The sequence below is a fragment of the Panthera onca genome, chromosome B2 (assembly GCF_046562875.1).
Source record: "Panthera onca isolate mPanOnc1 chromosome B2, mPanOnc1 haplotype 2, whole genome shotgun sequence".
Classification (NCBI taxonomy): Eukaryota; Metazoa; Chordata; class Mammalia; order Carnivora; family Felidae; genus Panthera; species Panthera onca.
The window spans coordinates 89,002,789-89,021,008 of record NC_138343.1 but is presented as its reverse complement, the minus strand read 5'-3'; the positions used below and the strand labels follow the sequence as shown (position 1 = coordinate 89,021,008).

Here is an 18,220-nt window from a genome sequence, read left to right as displayed (position 1 = left end):
TGCAGGGGTTGCAGGATGGGCCAAATGGATGACTGCATGCGATGTGCTTAGCCTCAGGGAAAAGCCTGTGGCACAGAGCCCGTGTCACTTGCTTGCCAGGTTCTGGTCCCCACTTTGCAGCAGTTGAGGGAAATGAAGAAACAGCACAGGGCCACCCTGACCCTCTGTGCCCTCTTTTGATGCAGCCCCCAGAGCATCTCATTTGATTGACGTCCCATTAATGCGGAGAGCTGTCGCTTTGTGAGCTGCCTGAAAAGAGGCTGAAAGTCACCTTACATTTTTATTGGTACTTTTGCTACAACCGTTTGATTTTTGTAGTGGTTCATAAAGTGTATATTCCAGTTAGAAAGGCTTTGATCCAGCGAGATTCCCAAGTACCACCTGTCACTGCTTTTTGCTCTGAGTGTGCAGATGTTTTATATGTTTGCTCCCCGGTAGAAGTTCACCTTCTGCTCTTCCCTCCCCTTCTCTCCCTGCACAGGCGCCAGCTAATACTTGACGGGAGGCAGCTCTCGGTAGGGGAGGGTTGGGTGTGGGCTGGGAGGTGGTACCCTGGTGGGAACGAATCTGAATTTTATGGACCATAAACACCCAAGTGCTTGGGGAGTTGCTTAGGTCATACGTAGACTCTTCTAAGGATACTTTTGCTTTTCTAATCCACTCTTTAATTATAGTGTATGTTTTTTTTTTGGGTGGGGGGAGGAGGTTAGCTACTGTTTCTCATGTGTGCCTCCTCAAAGGTTAATTTGAGGAAGAAATAGTGAAGGTGGAAGGTCAGGTCTTGACTGAGATACAAATATCCAGTGAACTTGCAAAGACAAATGCCTAATTCCTTCAATCCCCTTTGGTCCCTAGCAGCAGAAGGAAAAACAAGCCTTCCTCTGTTTCATAAGGTCTCTTAACCTTTAGCCATGTTCTTGCCTTGAGGAGACCTCAAACGGGCTTTCCCGTGAGCTCTAAATCCCAATGGAGAAGAGACCCCTGTCGCTCCGGTAAGAACATGCCTGAGGCAGAGAGTCTGTGGACATTCTTCCTCAGGCTGTTCTTCTTCCCCTGTCTTGTCTGAGGGCCACACACAAGATGTGCACCCGTGGAAACCAGGGCCGGCCTAAGGAATGGCCCATAGTATGTAGGACAATACTACAAGTATGAGCTTTTCATGAGAACTTGATAAATCCTGACACTCAGCAAGCTCCAAGGCTGTGTCTGTATTTACAGCGGTGGAGGGGAGGAAATCAATTGACCCAATTTGATTCAAACTATCTGAAGTTTTCAGATACGTTTATTTTGGTCTGAAACTATAAAAGTACTCCAGGTATGATGTTCTGAAAAGCAAAGACAATGGCAAGCTGGCATTGTTATGTAAATACCATCACCTAATTCTGAGGGTCTGCTTCAGCGTTGCTCAAGTAAGCACACTCTGCTATCAAAGTGGGCTTTCTTGCACTTGAAATCCATACAAGCATGTCCAACTTGCATTATAAAACTATTGCTGGACATGAAGAAGACAGGTTTTTAACCTCTTCGTTCCACTGGATGCTTACATTAGATCCAACGCAAGGAAGTTGGTATAAAGGGAAGTATGAGAGACACGTGGTCAAATCAGTGGAATGGCATCGAGTTTTGGTAACAGACGCTGCAGCTGCTTTTGTATGAGACACTAGTGTGTTAAGAGTCTTCCAGACCCACAGGGAAGTGTGCAGGGCACTGTGGTCAAGCCATCTAGTCATCCCACTTTGACCCGTTAAAATAGAGGCATTAGAACAGGGATTTCAGTTTTTCTTCTAGGTTGGCCATGATTTTTAAATTCTGAGTTTGGCTTTTGGTATAGTTTCACTGATTGGGGGAGGTAGGATCCTTACGAAAATGACTTACCCAAGATCTTGTCTAAAAGCCAGGAGTCTCTCTCTCTGATTACAACTGGGTTGATGTGTCCCCCTCTTCCCTGTTCCCCTTACCCCCATTTTAGATGTAGCGAGAGGTCCTGTTTGGAGGGGCTTAGAGTCTAGTGCCTATGCAACTCGGTGAAGCCACAGAAGCTGGTCGTATGCTCCTGCACCCTCATGCATGCAGAAGACAAGCAAAAGATGACAGGGATGTAGCAGGACATGGAGAAAGGCATCCTCTTGGTCAGGAAGGGCACATGTAAAGACTCACTCATCAAACGGTAGTTTGCTATGGTGTGTAGTTTCCCACAGGTTAATATCGTTTCTGCTATGGGCAAGGCCTCATGTTAGGTTATAACGAGAGATATCTTCATGGAAACAGCAGGGTCAGTTCTTCTTTCCTGGCCTCTTGATCTCCTTTAAAAGTGTTGAACAGTGTTTATTCTTCTGTTCCGACTAAGCTAATCAATCTTCAAAAGAAACCTTGACCCCATTTTGCAGAAGAGATCAGATACATCAGTTGCGATAAAGAAAATGAGTATCAACTTCCTGAAAGAGGTTCTCAGAATGATGAATTATTTTAATTGTTCAGCCTAGTCTAGTTTCCACATTGGCCCTCCCTGCCCTCTCCAGTTAATGATTCATGAATCCTTGTGCAGTGGGCTTCTTCCCAGTGGAGAGTGACGCAGACCTCAGAAGGGAACATGTCAGCCCCTTCTTCATTCTTCAAAGGCATTTCTCTTTTTCCATCTTTCTGTTTAAATATTGTCACCCCATAGAAACACTACTTGGCAGTAGCTGGCTCAGAAGTGAAGCTTTTTTACATTTCAATCAATAGTTCATTCTTTCAGTAAACTTAATGAATGACTACTTGTGCCCAGGCTCCATGCTGGAAGGGGTGGTGGGGAAGCAAGGTGATCAGATGCTATCTCTGTCCTCAGGTGACTCTTAGGCTGGGGGAGACGTTGAGCCATCCTAATGGTTGGTGCTGGGGTAGAATTTGAAGAACTGAGGAAAGGCAGCCAGCACCTGCTGGAGTGATGAGGGGAAGGCTTCCCAGAGGACACGGTGTCACAACAGAAGCTAGGGACAGTCAGAGTGGTGGGTGAAGGGGCTGGGTGGCAGGGGAAGATTAGGATATCCAGGCAGAGTAGCAGCATACACAACAGGATGAGGCCAGAGAGTGGCCAGACCAGGCCTGGGTCAGACTGTGGGAGCAGGGCTGGTGTGCAAGCTCAGGAATGGGGAGTTCATGAAGGACTCTGAGAAGCAGTCTGATATGACTAGATTTGTGTTTTAGGAGCTCATTGTGGCTGCCTTGGGGCAATTGGGTTTCTGAAGGGCCTTGAAGGGATGTCAGGAGACCTGTGGTGGATGATGTGCTAATTGAGTTGGAGAAAAGGGCAAATTCACAGGGGGGACTGGCTGTCAGGAGTGAGGGACAGAGAGCAGTGAGGAACAACACCTGGGATTCTTTCAGGTTTGGGCGAGGAGAAGCAGATTTGAAGGGAAGGAAGCTGATGAGTCTGATTTTGGAAATGTGGGTTTGCAGCTCCTGAGGACGCCTCACATGGATCCCTGGGTGTCAGGACAAAGGTCTGGGCTGGGTATGGGTTTGGGAGTCATCAGTTTGAAATCGGGGTGTGAATTAGATCACCCCACAAGTGTGGAGTAAGAGGTAGGAGGAATAGCGATGAAAATCTCAGGAATATGCACGAGGGGGCAGGAAAAGCAGTAGAAACCGACGTAAGCTGAGGGAGGGCTCTTCTATGAAAGACACCGATAGTGCCAGATGTTGCAGAAAGCTCAAGAAAGATAAATATAGAAAGAGTCTTTATTTGGATTTTGCAAGAAGGAGGTATCGTTGATTTGGAGGAGAGTGGTTTCCGTCAAGTGTCAATAGTTTGCCAGAAGCTTGGTTATGGGAGGAGGTGGATTCTTGGTTGTAATGACATGGAAGCATGTGTAAATGAGGTCTGTTGCCTGCAATGATTGATTCAGGAATCCGTGAGTTACCCATTTTCTTCGGTATTCAAAGTTTGTACCCACTTCACAGGGGTTGACCCTTATAGAGCCTGCCTGGCCCTCTGCTTCTCTTCCCTGACACTGGCCTACAGTATTGGGCACAGGGAGTGAATGAGGAAAGAAACCAAGAGCAGGGTGGGAAAGAGAACAGAGGAAGACCAGACAGTTTCTCGGGTTACCTCTAGCTATAGACTTCCAGATCAACCCATTGTTCCTTTTACTGTGCCCTGCATTCAACACGCTAAGGCAGGAAGAGAACCTTACACCACTGCATTGGTAGGGTTTCCTACAAGCTTAGCTGTGTGACCTAGAACAGCTGCCTCTTCCAACCCCATCTGCTACTCGAACCCAGTAGTCATCCAAAGCTCTCTCTCCATCGCTGCATCCTCATCCTGTGCCCATGCCCCCATTTCCTGCTCTATGGAGGAAAGTGAAGTCACTAGGCAGGAACTCTGAACCTCTCTGCAGCCCCTCACGTCTTGCGACACTTCCCTTCTCTCCATCTCCAAGAAAGCAGTGTCTCTACTTCTCACCAAGCTGGCATTTTTCCAGCCTGGCGTTTTCACCTTCTATCTTGGTCCTTGAACTGTGGATGCCCTATTACCACTCCTTACCCTAGAAACTTCCTTAGGTGACCCCTTTTCCTCTGACGGCTTTAGAACTCTCATTGATATGCCCTCACCCACAAATTCTCTATCTTGAATCCAAACCTGTCTCCTGAGTTCTCAACCTCTGGATATTCTCACTTGGGGGTTCCATGGGACCTTCAAATGCAACAGCTTAATGCATCTTTCATCACCTAAATCTGTACCTGATGTGTGCCCGCCTATAAAGGTTAATGGCATTATCATCCTCTCAAACCATCAGCCTGAAAGAAAATACCTAATCTCTCCTTTTACCTAATCCATTGGTCAACAGACTCTTTTTCTCATATCTCGGGGTTTCTCCTCTGCATTCCCTGTACACCCCCCACACCCGCCCACCACCCCTGCCATTGGTCTAGTTCTTGGGTCTTGCCATAGTCTTCTAAGCAGCCTTCCTACCGGTGGTTTCTCCACTTCCATCGACACATCGATTACGTTTCTTATCTGCTTAAAATTTTCGGTGGATAAACTTTGTTTCCAAAATAAAGTTCAGCACCCTTTGTCTCAGGCCTGTCCGTATCTGGTCCTGGCCCACCCTTCCAGCCTCTACTCTTACAGGCTTCCCCAGGCCTCCTGTATCCCCTGGCCAGTGCTCTTCACACACACTCCTTCTCTCCCTCTCCCTCTGCTCTGCCTGGTGAGCTTTTGTTCATCCTTCAGGACCAATTATGCTTATCATAAAACCTGTGTAATTTGTCTACAAAGAAGGTACTTTTTTTTTTTTTTCCAGATCAACCTGTCAGTGTAGAGCCACCACATTCCTCATTTTTACTCTTTAGATGCTTCCTGGATGCTATTACCTGGTCACACTTATTGGGATAATTTAGTTTTATTCTCAGATCACGGACTTGCAAAATAATCAAGGATGCCATAGCCCTTTTATTGCATTTCAATCTAGTACAATTAGAATCAAAGTGCTGAGTTATTCTAATGGAATGTGAGAATGTATACCTTAATAACTGCAAGTGTAAAAAGAAAAACAAATAGGAAAGCATTTAGTTTTCATGTTTTATAAAGAGTTTACTAGAGTAAATGTGAGATTCTTTTATGTCAAAGGATCCATTGACTGCTCTGACTGTACATATTCGTTACTTACCATTGCAATGTACTTTTTCCTGTTTTCAGCAAAATCCATTCCCTGACTCAATACTTTATTTTGAGAAATGTACAAAAAGAAGTACCCAAAGCTTTCTAACAAGATTTCTAAGCACTTTTAAAAAGGTACTAAAGAAGAGTTATGGTTACAGTACAAAGGGTATGTTGAAATTGGCTGTAGGACTTTTCCAGTAAAAATCAGGAATGCTTAAAATTTTTTTACAGAAATCTTCTGTTTCTTCCTTTTGTAGAGAAAAGAAGATGGGAAAGAATAGAATTATATAAAATGATCAACATTTAAGGGACTCTGTTTTTCTTTTAAAAAGGCGAGGTAGAAAAGTAGCTATAATTTATTACGATTCCTTGTGTTCTCTCTGCAAACATATTTTTCCAAAGTGGCCATCATTGCTCTGTCAACTAACACTAGGAGTAGAGGTGACTACCAGTATATCTTTTATTGCTCATTATGGGGAAAAACTAAAGTATCTTATGTCTCTACTCTCACAGCTATACTTTTCTCAGCCTTCAGCAGGAAACCGTTTTAATTTCTATCTACCAGCTTTATTAGCCGTAGAAACAGTCCTGCAATTGCACAAGTTCCAAGAACAAAATCAGTGTCGGCCTGAGTATTGCAGCCAGCACACCGCACCGACAGCGGGTAGCTGCTTAGCTGTCTGTGCACAGAACATGGGAACTCCTGGACGGGAGCGTTTGGCCACGAGCATCACCCAGATGGGAAAAACAACTCAACTAAGTTCCTTTGGTGTTTTGTGTTCGCTTTAAGAGCCCTGGAGAAACAAACTGAAGCAGAGTTGACTTTCTGGAGAGCAAATCCTATACGTAATATTTATAATTTATATAGTTTATAATAAACACGGACAGGTCTACCTACTCCCTAATCCTCTGTCAAAAAGGCAAAAGTTTTCCTTTTTAAAAAACTCTTGGACTCTGTAGAATATAAAATGCACTCCCAAATTGCACCAAATTACAAAAGTGCAGCTTAATTAATTACCACAGAGCATATACCTGCATATCCATTACTTAGATCAAGAAAGAGAGTGAAGCCAGCACCGCAGTCACTGTGCCTCCTTCCTGGGGTCCCCGTAGGTACGCACCTAAAAGCCTGTTGTAGTGGGTTTCTAGTATTTTCTGAGGGGTTGCCTCAGAGGAAGCAGAAGCGTGCCTTGGGAGGTGTTGGGGGGGGGGGGGTGAGGGGCGTGGATCTGAGGGCGGGTGCCAAGAGAGGTTTGGTGGCATTGTAGCATGGCATCGTTACCTGGATTTGTTTTAGTTTCTCTTCCAGACCCGAGGTCTAGGCCCTGACCAGAAACTGTGGTAATATCTGCCATGCACGCTGCTCTTTGTAAAAGCTGCGCTGACTCATTTCCTCCGGAGCGTGCGAACTTCTGACGCACTCCCTGGAAATGGACTCTGTGGAGCTGACATGTATCTAATGCCCGGTAGTAACCTGTTTCCACACAATTCCAGGACGTTAGCTTATTGCCAGTGGGTGGACAATCTCAATGAGACCCGGAAGATGCTCTCTCTTAGTGGTGGCGGTCCCTTCAGTAACCTGCTGAGGTGGGTCGTGTGCCACATAACGAAAGGAATTGTGAAGCGCGAGATGCACGGCCACGGCATTGGCCGCTTCTCGGAGGAGGAGATTTACATGCTGATGGAGAAGGACATGCGGTCCTTGGCAGGGCTCTTGGGTAACGTACCACACCTTCTATATTCTATGTTTTCTATCCTTGCTTTTTGCATGATTAGTAACGCACTGTTAGCGTACTGATTTAAAGTTTTATTTTGGTTGGTTGGTTTCTTTACTTCCACCTGGAGGCTGCAGTCCCCCCCACCCCCCACCCCCCTCGCCATTTAACCAGATCGCCTCATTTCCAGGAGCGAGCGTCTCTCTTCCCAGTCGCTAGGGCGAGACAGTCTCGTGCGGGGGGACCTGCGAGCAGAGAACGTAGCACGTGGCGCGGCACGGCTGCCTGGCCGGAAACGCCCCTGGCGTCTCGGCGCGTGTTGTGAGCGGAGGGCGGTTCTGGGCAAGGAAGCTCGTTCACGTGTACACAGGCCAGGGTGAAAGGGCTGCTTGTAAGCACGCGTGCTTGAAGCGTCAACTGTGCATTCGGGGGACCTCAAGCTACTAGAAAGGCCGGCGGCGCAGGTTCGTGCACGTGCCCCGAGTCCTTTTTCACGTTTCGCGTTTGTAATCTTAGGCCTCCTCTTACCAGCACGTCGTAACTCTCCTGAGTTTGCGTTCACTGCGCACAGTGGGTCGAACTGTGCTGGGGAAGCCCCTCAGAGAGAAGCCTGGAGCGGCGTAGGTCTGGGCAGCTGAGGCTACCGAGAGTGGAGTTATGTGTCCTTTGTCACCTCGCTGGACACTGGAGGTGGCTGGGCCGATGCGATTCTGTACTGGGCAGAGCTTGAGTCTTAACTATGTCAGCTAGTAAACACGTCATTTGAATTCAGACGCTCCTGTGTGTGAAATGATGGTTTCTCCTGGAGACAACTAGTGCATATAGGGAGCCAAGCCCTCTGTGTGAGTAGTCATGGGACCTAGTCTTATGCGACTGCTTATTTTGCCTGGGGGACATGGGTTTTTATTAACTGTCTTTTGGCCCCCTCCATTCTACAGCACATTGGGTTCCTCATCTTCTCTAGGAAGTGGGGTTTGGGGCTTGTTTTGTTGAAACCCATCTGGTGCTCCAGGAACTGGGGCCTTTGCTGGGTATAACCTGCCCCCTACAGGGTGTCTTCACTCTGGCTCCTTCCCTGCTCTGCACTCCAGATGCTCATAAGACCTGGAGTCCTCCTTTGAACCCTGGCCTGCAGGGGGAGGATCCCAACAGCATGGCCAGCTCTCTGCCACCTTTGTCTTGTGGGGGGGGTTGCTCTTGGCTCCTGCTCTACACAGACGTTCAAAAGCACTGCCTGGGTTGAAGACTGACGCTGCCTGTATCTTCTGGTTCTTTGCTTTTCTGGGCCCAGAGGGGCTTGCCTGCTGTAGGTATGAAGCGATTAGCCTCAAGTTTGCCTTGTTCCCGTGGAAACAGTACTGGACTCTCAGCCTCACAGAGCAGACATGCAGTGGGCCATTTTCTCCTTAGTATGGCTCTCCCTGTTCTCAGCTTCCTTTCTAGCTCATGCTGTGGGAGCCCCAGCAAGCCAGGCATTGAGTTCTCAAAGTTAAGACAGAGATTATGCCAATAAAGTGCTGCTCTTCAAGAAAAACTTAACAGTGTTGGTTTCTTAACCAGGGAGGTGGTGATCATCAGTTTCTAGAGAACTTTGTCTGGTTGGGAGAACCAGGGGACAGGGTGATAGCAATAAGAATAATGATAACCAGGGGCACCTGGGTGACTCAGTCGGTTAAGTGTCCGACTTTGGCTTAGGTCATGATCTCACAGTTCATGGGTTCGAGCCCCGCGTTGGACTCTGTGCTGACAGCTCAGAGCCTGGAGCCTGCTTTGGATTCTGTGTCTCCCCCTGTCTCTGCCCCTCCCCCGCTCAGGCTCTGTCTCTTTCTCTCTCTTTCAAAAATAAAATAAAATAAAAAGAGTAATGGTAACTATCCATGTTTCTCTGGCACTTAATGAGTTAGCAAAATCCTTCTTCCCCAATTATGGTGAGATGGGAGGTAGATCTATTGTTGATGGCTAGGGTGGGTACCTGGCAAGTACTCCAGACAGCATCAAGTCTAGATGATTTCCTGAAATGAGAAATTGATTCAGTTACTTGACAAGAAGGAGTTTGCTGGAGTTCTATTCTGTGTGGGGGCCCCGGGAGCAGCCTAGTCTCTATAGGAGAAGCACTTTTGCTGCCTTTGGGGAGGGAGAGGCTCTTTGGCTGAACATCAGAGTTTTTCTTACTAAACAAGGCAAAAAGCATTACCTCCCCCCTCCCCTGGGGATATAGCTGACTTTTAAGATGCCTAAGAGACTGAAAATGCATAATGACTTTTGTTAAGGTAGTTCAAGATTTGGGGAAATTGTCCAGGGATGTATTTGACTCATCAGGAGAAATTAATTATTGATGTTTCAGTTCAATTGACTTCAAGGATTGAACGCCTTCTATGTGGCAGGAGCTGGGGAATACAAAAATGAGTAAGAGATTGTCCCCTCTCTCAGATAGCTGATACCTGTTCAGTGGGAGAGATGAACTTATAACTAGGAGAGATGAACTTATAACTAGAAATAAGCAAATTATGGCCCATAGCTGGTGGCCTGTCTATTTATTTATTTAATCATCTCTGAGCTAAGACTCGTTTTTACTATTAAAATGTGAGGGGGGGGAAAATGCAACAGAGATCAAATATGGCCCAGAAGGCCTAAAATATTTACCATCTGATGCTCCATGAAAATTTGCTGACCTCTGCTCTAAATAAGTACCCATGTTCAAGTTGGGCTGTGACAAGTCCCATGACAGAGGTCTATGTGTGGTGCTCTGAAGACATGGCAAGAGCAGGGATGAAATGACAGGGAAGCTTGGGAAGCCAGAGTAGAGGTGGCAGTCATGTTGGCCCCAGAAAGTAAATGGTTGTCCCAAGGAAGAAAATAAGGAAGGACCATTTGGGGAAATCATGAGAAAAGGGATCATGAATGAGGGGGATTTTGGAATCATGGTCTAAATGAAGATTAAAAAGTAGTTTGGGGTCACCTTATAAAAAGTAATAATGATGCTGAGAGACTTTATCATACAGAAAACATGGAGGTGGTACAGACTTCCGAGTATAAGAGAGAAAGAGCCATATTTGTGATTTAGAAAAGTGGCTCTGTTGGTGTCATAGTGAATGGCTTGGGCCTGAGGGGGTAGGTGGTAGAGAGAGACTAAAATATAGGCAGTACATATCTACGGATGTAGTTTGAAAAATTGATTAAATTCAAATAAAAATAAAAAATTAAATTTAAACAATAAAAATTAGTTGAGAAAAGATAATGTCTTCATGTTGGGAAGGAGGAGACAGAATTTTTATTTCTAGAAATGAAGAGATTATATAGCTAAAATAATGGAGAATCAATTAAAATTACAGTTAATGGAAAGAGTTCGACAAGTTTACAAAGTTACAGGTATACAGATGGCTAACAGACACATGAAAAGATGCTCCACATCACTCATCCTCAGGGAAATACAAATGAAAACTACAATGAGATGTCACCTCACACCTGTCAGAATGGCTAAAATTAGCAACACAGGAAACAATAAGCATTGGTGAGGATGTGGAGAAAGGGGAACTCTTGCACTGTAGGTGGGAATGCAAATTGGTGTAGCCATAGTGGAAATCGGTATGGAGGTTCCTCAAAAAAATTAAAAATAGAACTAGCCTGTGATCTAGGAACTGCACTGCTGGGTATTTATCCAAAATATGCAAAAGCACTAACTCAAAGGGATACATGCACCCCTATGTTTTTTTGTTTTTTTTTTAAAAATTTTTTTTTTTTTAACGTTTATTTTTATTTTTGAGACAGAGAGAGACAGAGCATGAACAGGGGAGGAGCAGAGAGAGAGGGAGACACAGAATCTGAAACAGGCTCCAGGCTCTGAGCTGTCAGCACAGAGCCCGATGCGGGGCTCGAACTCACGGACTGTGAGATCATGACCTGAGCCGAAGTCAGACGCTTAACCGACCGAGCCACCCAGGCGCCCCAATGCACCCCTATGTTTATTGCAGCATTATTTATAAAAACTAAACTATGGAAGCAGCCCAAGTGTCCATCAGTGGATGAATGGATAAAAAGGTTCCATAATATAATGGAACATTATTCAGCCACAAAAAGAATGAAATCTTGCCATTTGCAACAACATAGATAGAGCTAGAGAGTATTGTGTTAAGTGAAATAAGTCAGAAAAAGATGAATACCATATGATCTCACTCATGTGGAATTTAAGAAACAAAACAAACGAGCAAAAGAAATAGAAAGAGAGAGAGACAGACCAAGAAACATACTCTTAATTACAGAGAACAAACTGATGGTTACCAGAGGGGAAGTGGGTGGGGGTATGGGGGAAATAGGGAATAGGGATTAAAGAGTACACTTACCATGATGAAATAAAATAAAATGATAAAAAGTTTACAAAGTAATAAGCATATAAACATCTTGATATCTCAAATAACCAATTCGAAAATATTTAAAATTTCCATTTACAATAATAAAAAATGAAAATACTAGAAATATGATATATGAGAAATATTCAGGACCTACAGAAATAAAATTAAGCCATCCTAATAAGAGATAGAGGGTTTTTTAGAAAATGGAGAACATTCCTTCATTCATTCATTTGAGAGCAATGCCTCTAGAGCCAGAGGTCAAACCTTACCTCCATCGCCTCTTAGCTTTGTGACCTTGGGCCAGTTTCTTAACTTCTCTAGGCCTTAGTTTCCTTATGTATAAAATGGGGGCCATAATGGTGAAAAGAAGCACATGTAAAGTGCTCAGAATTGCAGCTGGCACATAGTAAGCAGTCAAGTAACAAGCAAATGTAAAACGCAACTGTGATGAGGGCTGGAAAGAGAGGCTTGTGGTGCTGTGAGAGCCAGTAATGGGGGGAGGATTGCCTAGTGGTCAGTGCTAATCTCCATTCGGTTCTGCTTGTTCCCATGTCCCCTTTGGGAAGGTGGGTGTGTTTGAAGCAGAGATACCATATGTAGTGGATGCCTGATTTTCATCTCATGCAAGAAGTGCATATATTGTCTATTTCTATCCCCTCCCCAAAGGGTGAGAATTAACAAAGCATGGAAGATGTACAAATCAAGAGCAGAAAGGTTAGGTTTTTGGGAAGTAGTTTATGAGAGAAGGATTTCTGGAGTCAGATCCCCGGGGTTTGCATCTTGGACTCTACACACTTAGCAGCTGTGTGACTTCCCATGAACAACTTGAACTTTTTCATCTGCAGAAGGGGGGTCAGGACAATGCCTTCATCATAGAGTACGAGGACTCAATAAGCATTTATGTAATGTAGTTTCTATAGCGTTTGGCACATAAAAATGCTAAATAAGTATTAGCTATTATCATTATCACTGCCACAGATTTTGTACGTAACACAACTCCATTAAGAGCACCGGTTTTGGAGAAAGACAGATACCATATGTTTTCACTCTTATGTGGATCCTGATAAACTTAACAGAAGCCCATGGGGGGGGGGGGGGGAAGGAAAAAAAAATGAGGTTAGAGTGGGAGAGAGCCAAAGCATAGGAGACTCTTAAAAACTGAGAACAAACTGAGGGTTGATGGGGGGGTGGGAGGGAGGGAAGGGTAGGTGATAGGCATTGAAGAGGGCATCTTTTGGGATGAGCACTGGATGTTGTATGGAAACCAATTTGATAATAAATTTCATATATTAAAAAAAAGAGCACTGTTTTTGGGGAAACAAGTCTAAAAAAACATTTCCTCTGAGTTTTAAATTTAGTAGTAATTATAGAAAGTTGGGAAGGTTCAGAAGAACACTGAGAAGGAAACTTTGTCACTGTAATCTTATTACTTACTGCTAACCACAGTTGTCATTTTGGTGCATGTCTTTCCAGTATATATGTGTGTAATTTTGAGTCACGTATATGTATTTTTGAAAACACACACATACATGCACATAATTTTCCAACCTGTCTTTTCCTCACCTAATATATTGCAAGTATTTTTTTCTCTACCGTACAATTCTATGTGCCTGGTATTGCACTTGATGTTATAAAAATGACATAAAACTCATCAAAACCCCGCCTTCTGCCTCTTTTATATTTCTTTTTTTTTTTTGTAAGTTTTAAACAATTTATTTTGAGAGGGAGAGCGAGAGCATGAGCAGAGGAGGAACAGAGAGAGAGAATCCCAAACAGGCTCTGCACTGTCAGCACAGGACCTGATGTGGGACTCGAACCCACAAACCCCAAGATAATGACCTGAGCCAAAGCTGGATGCTTAACTGAGCCACCAGGGTGCCCCTCCTCAAGGATTCTTTGAGGAGGTGATACTTCAGCTGGACTCTGAAAGATAAGCCAGAGTTAGGCATGTGTGTGAGGAGCAGGAACGGGGTGGGATGGGAGGCTAGCATGGAATACAGAAGGGACTTCACATGTGAAGGCTCTGACACGAAGAGCAGCTGGGAGCCTTCAAGGAGTGAAAAGATGGCTGGTGTGTTAGAATCTGTGTGAGAACCAAAGCGTGGCATGAGGTAGAGGTAGGAAGGAGCTAGATCACATGGTCTTCATATCACTTACATAATCTTGGGTTGTGTTCTAACACAAGTTGAAAGTAGGGAGGTGGCTTGACCTTATTTATATTTAATGTGCCAGAGGAACCAAGAGTGGATTTATTTGGGGGCCCAGTGAGGAGGCGTTTGAGGTCCAGGAAAAATAAGATGGCATTGTGGATTACAGCTATGGTGTAGAGTTGGACATAAAATGATGGATTAGAGCTATATTCGAGAGACAGGGTTGATTACAATTTGGGGACTTGATATGTGTGTGGGCGGGGAGAGAGATGGTGATGGAGAGGGCAGGGGTAAGGAGTAACCATGTTCTTGACGTGAAAACTTCGTGAACAAATAACCATTCAGAGTTGGAGAACGCTGGAGAAAAGGGGAAGGTCATGAATTTCAGGTGTGGGTATGCTGAGTCTCAGATGCGTGTGAGGTGGACACAAGTGGAGACAAAGCATATGATAAAGACGCCCTTTTGAATCGGTAAAAAAACACAAATTAATTCAGTAAATGGTGTTGGGACAGCTGGCTAACCATGTGGAACAAGATAAGCACGATACCCCTGCCTTTCTTTCATGCACCTGAATAAATTCCAAAGAGATTAAGCATTTAAATGCAAAAAATGAAACCATCAAGGCGTCAGGATAAAATATGGGAAACTTTAATATAATCTTGAACTTGGGAAAGTGTTTCTAAATATGGTACCAAAGGGAAAAGTAACAAAAGAAAAGTTGAATCGCTAGGTTTCTTGAGCAAAATAAAACCTCTTGGATGTCAATAAACAAAGTTAAAATTGAAATGAAAACCTGGAAAAATGTTTGCAACATGTGACAAGGAATTAATGTTACTATTTGAAGAACTTGTACAAATCAGTAAGAAAAGTGAATATTTGAAGGAGAAAACTGGGTAGAAGACATAAAAAGAGAATTTGTAAAAACAATACTAATGAATACATGAGGAGCATTCAACCTCTGGTAATCAGAAAAATTTAAGTTAACAAATGAGGCACCGCCCTGTCAATCAAATTGGCAAAGTTTTTATTTTTTCTGTTAGTTTTTTTTAATGTTTGTTTATTTTCGAGAGACAGAGTATGAGCAGGGGAGGGGCAGAGAGAGAGGGAGACCAAGAATCCGAAGCAGGCTCCAGGCTTCAAGCTGTTAGCACAGAGCCTGACGTGGGGCTCAAACTCAGGAACTGTGAGATCATGAAGTGAGCTGAAGTCAGACGCTTAACCGACTGAGCCACCCAGGCGCCCCTGTTTTGTTTTGTTTTTTAATGTGGCATGTTGGCGGGGGTGGGAAGGAGGTGCGACATATTCTGATAGAAATAAAAACTAGTACCTACTTTCTGGAGTTGAGTCCCACAGTTTCAAAAGTCATACCATTTCACACATTTATTTATTAAATAATAAAAAAAAAAAAACCCCAGGAATCAAAGCTTTGAACCTTAACGGGAAGTCTAATAGGGATAAATGTCAAATTCTGTACTTAGGTCACCAAATTGAATTCCACAAGTATAGGGTGGAGAGAAACGTGTGAAAAAGAGACTTCAGGATTTTTGTGGATTTCATTCTCAGTATGCCGCAGGTATGATGCACTGTCAAAGAAGCCAATAAAAACCTAGCCTTTTAAATGCCACCCAGTGTTTCAGCTTAAAAGTTGTTTCCTTAAGGAAACCTTTCTGGGTCTTTCTCTCAGTGTGTCGGGCACATCTGTTCCTTGCTTCCAGGCACTTGGTGCTTTCTTCCTCAGAGCACTCCCTGCACCTTCTTTTAATGTTTTAATGATTTGGTTTGACTGTCTCCTCAGCTCCACTGGTGTTTTTATTTCTGTTTCTAGGGCCTGAGTGCCTGGCACCCACTAGGCATTCAACAAGTGTTCGTTGAACAGAGAGTTTCAATGTTAAGTTCTGGGATCCATCTTTTTTTTTTTTTTTTTTTTTTTTTTTTCCCCGAATCCCAAGCAGGTCTTGTCTGCAGGGTGCCCGGGCAGGGCTCCAGCTCACACGAACTGTGAGATCATGACCTGAGCCGAAATCAAGAGTCTGACGCTTCACCGACTGAACCACCCAGGTGCCCCTGGGATCCATCTTTTAAAGGAACTTGGTCAAACTAGGGTGTATCCAGAGAAGGGTGGTTAGAAAGGTGGTTAGTCTCAAAATAATTTCATGCAAGGAATTTGAGGATCCTGGTGAAGGATGGTCTGCAGAAGCCAAGATGTATGGGTCATATAGCAGCTTTTTTCAAATATTGGAAATGGGTAGTGACTTAGGTGTTGCAGCAGATGATGGACATGTTTGGGGAGAGGGGAGGAGTACAGAGGAGAAGGTGGAGTGTGTACATGGGGGAACGACCACAGATTACAAGTCAGGGTGAGGCGGCTCTTTAAAACGACCTGCCCTGAATTGGAAGGGCTTGTCTTGTGATGTGGTAAGAGTGGCTGTTCTTTGGAATTATTCCAAGGTGAGCTTGCTGACCACCGTCAGGATAGCTGAGGAGTCTTTTTATAGGCGGTGAGATCTCTAACTAGAGATGGTCTCTGGGGGGGGGGGGGGGCTCCTTCTGGTTCTGATGGTTTCATGATTTTATATTGGTTCTCTAGAGAGGAGAACAGAGGTGACTTTCCAAGCTACAAAACAAGGCAGAGGCCAAAATAGAGATCACTCAAGTTTTGGTTGATCTCTTGGACTGTGTGTGATTTTTGTTTGGCTGTCTCTCCTGCCTTCTGAAGGTCTGGTCCCTTAAATGATCTGTGTTTATATGTCTTGCTATTAAATCTACTTTATAAACAGTGGTTGGTTTTCAATAAACCTCCACTTCTTTGGAAGTTATTTTTACTCAAAGGTTTATGAACAGGGAAATGTTGTTTTTAAGTGAGCTTGGGAATAGGCTATTTTAATAGCTGCTCTTCCTACCCTGTTTAATTATATTATGCAAACAACACTCCATTCACATTAGGCATTTAGGCCTAGGCTGAGAGCCACCTGGGACACAGCAGCCACACATGATACCTCCCAGTGAAGGTGATGGGTTGGAGAAGCCTTCTGGACCAGGTATGAGAAAAAGATGAGAAGCATTAGGTTATATATCACACATGAACACATGTAGCATATGTTGAGGCCAGAGGAATAAAGACATAGAAGTAATTATGCCTGGGGTGCCTGGGTGGCTCAATTGGTTAGTCCGACTCTTGTTTTTTGGCTCAGGTCATGATCTCACTGTTTGTAGGTTTGAGGCCCACACTGGGCTCCATGCTAAGAGGGATTCTCCCTCTCCCTCTACCCCTCCCTTGCGTGCTCTGTCTCCTGAAATAAATAAAGTTAAATAAAAGCTTTAAAAAGAAAAAGAAGTAATTATGTCTGTCAATCTAGCTAGAAAAATGAAACACGCAGATAAAAGAAGAAAATAATAGACACTAAAGGGAATGTTTTGGAACCTCAAAGCATTAGTGTTTCCTAATGCAGTTTCCAAACCCTTTCCAAATTACTGTCGCCTACTCAGCATAATAGTGGTTCTCATCACTGATTATGCATTAGAATCACGTCAGGACCTTATAAAACACAGCTGCACAGGCCAAATAATTCAGATCTCTGGGAGGGGGTCTGGGGAAAGGTGTTTTTTAAACTCAGCAAGTGACTAAAATGTGTCTGTAATCTAATCTTGGGCAGCCAGGGAGGTTAGAAAGGCCGACCTGGGTGCTGGGAGGAGGGACTGGGTGGGTAGAGTCCCCAAGAGGGGCCTGGGCCTTGCTTTGGGCAGCTATCAAAAGGGAGGAAATTCAGAACAAACCGAGCCTTCTTCATTCAGTAGGGTGTGCGTATGGTGCTTCGCACAGTCTTTCCTTCTTTCCATGTCGAAAATCTAGTAGGCTGATTTTTTTTGTGTGGGTAAATTTTAGACAGATACATTAAAAATATTTTTAAATGTTTATTTATTTTTGAGAGAGTGTGCACGTGCACTTGTGTGAGAGTGGGGTAGGGGCAGAGAGAGAGAATCCCAAGCAGACTCTGCTCTGTCAGCGCAGAGCCTGGAGGTGGGCTCGAACCTACAAACTGAGATCATGACCTGAGCCAAAGTCGAGAGTTGGATGCTTAACTGACTCAGCCTCCCAGGTGCCCCATAGATACATTTAAAATTTTTAACAGCATCTTCAAGATGTTGTATCTTACCACACCCCTGGGAGCTAGTTATTTTACAGATGAGAAAGCCCAGTGAGGGTCAGAGAGGCAAAGGAGTAGGTCTCAGGCTGCTCAGATAACAGTAACGCTTTTCTTTGGCTCTAGTACAACTTCCGTATGTTTGCATTGGTGGTTTGTTAAAATCACATGCAGGGATAGTAATATTTTGAGTTGGAAATCATAAATTCTGTTTTTACC

General features: G+C 44.2%; 1 protein-coding gene and 1 long non-coding RNA gene across 4 annotated transcripts in view; both read left to right on the top strand.

Moving 5' to 3' along the window:
- LOC132667419 (uncharacterized) overlaps positions 1 to 18,220 on the top strand; it is an 80,046-nt gene that overhangs the window by 23,015 nt on the left and 38,811 nt on the right. The window lies entirely within an intron of this gene.
- FAXC (failed axon connections homolog, metaxin like GST domain containing) overlaps positions 1 to 18,220 on the top strand; it is a 71,436-nt gene that overhangs the window by 22,440 nt on the left and 30,776 nt on the right. For all 3 annotated transcript variants that reach the window (XM_060616239.3, XM_060616238.3, XM_060616241.3), the window contains one exon: positions 7,139 to 7,362. In XM_060616239.3, the coding sequence (XP_060472222.1) occupies positions 7,139 to 7,362 (224 nt within the window). The remainder of the gene's footprint in view (positions 1 to 7,138; positions 7,363 to 18,220) is intronic.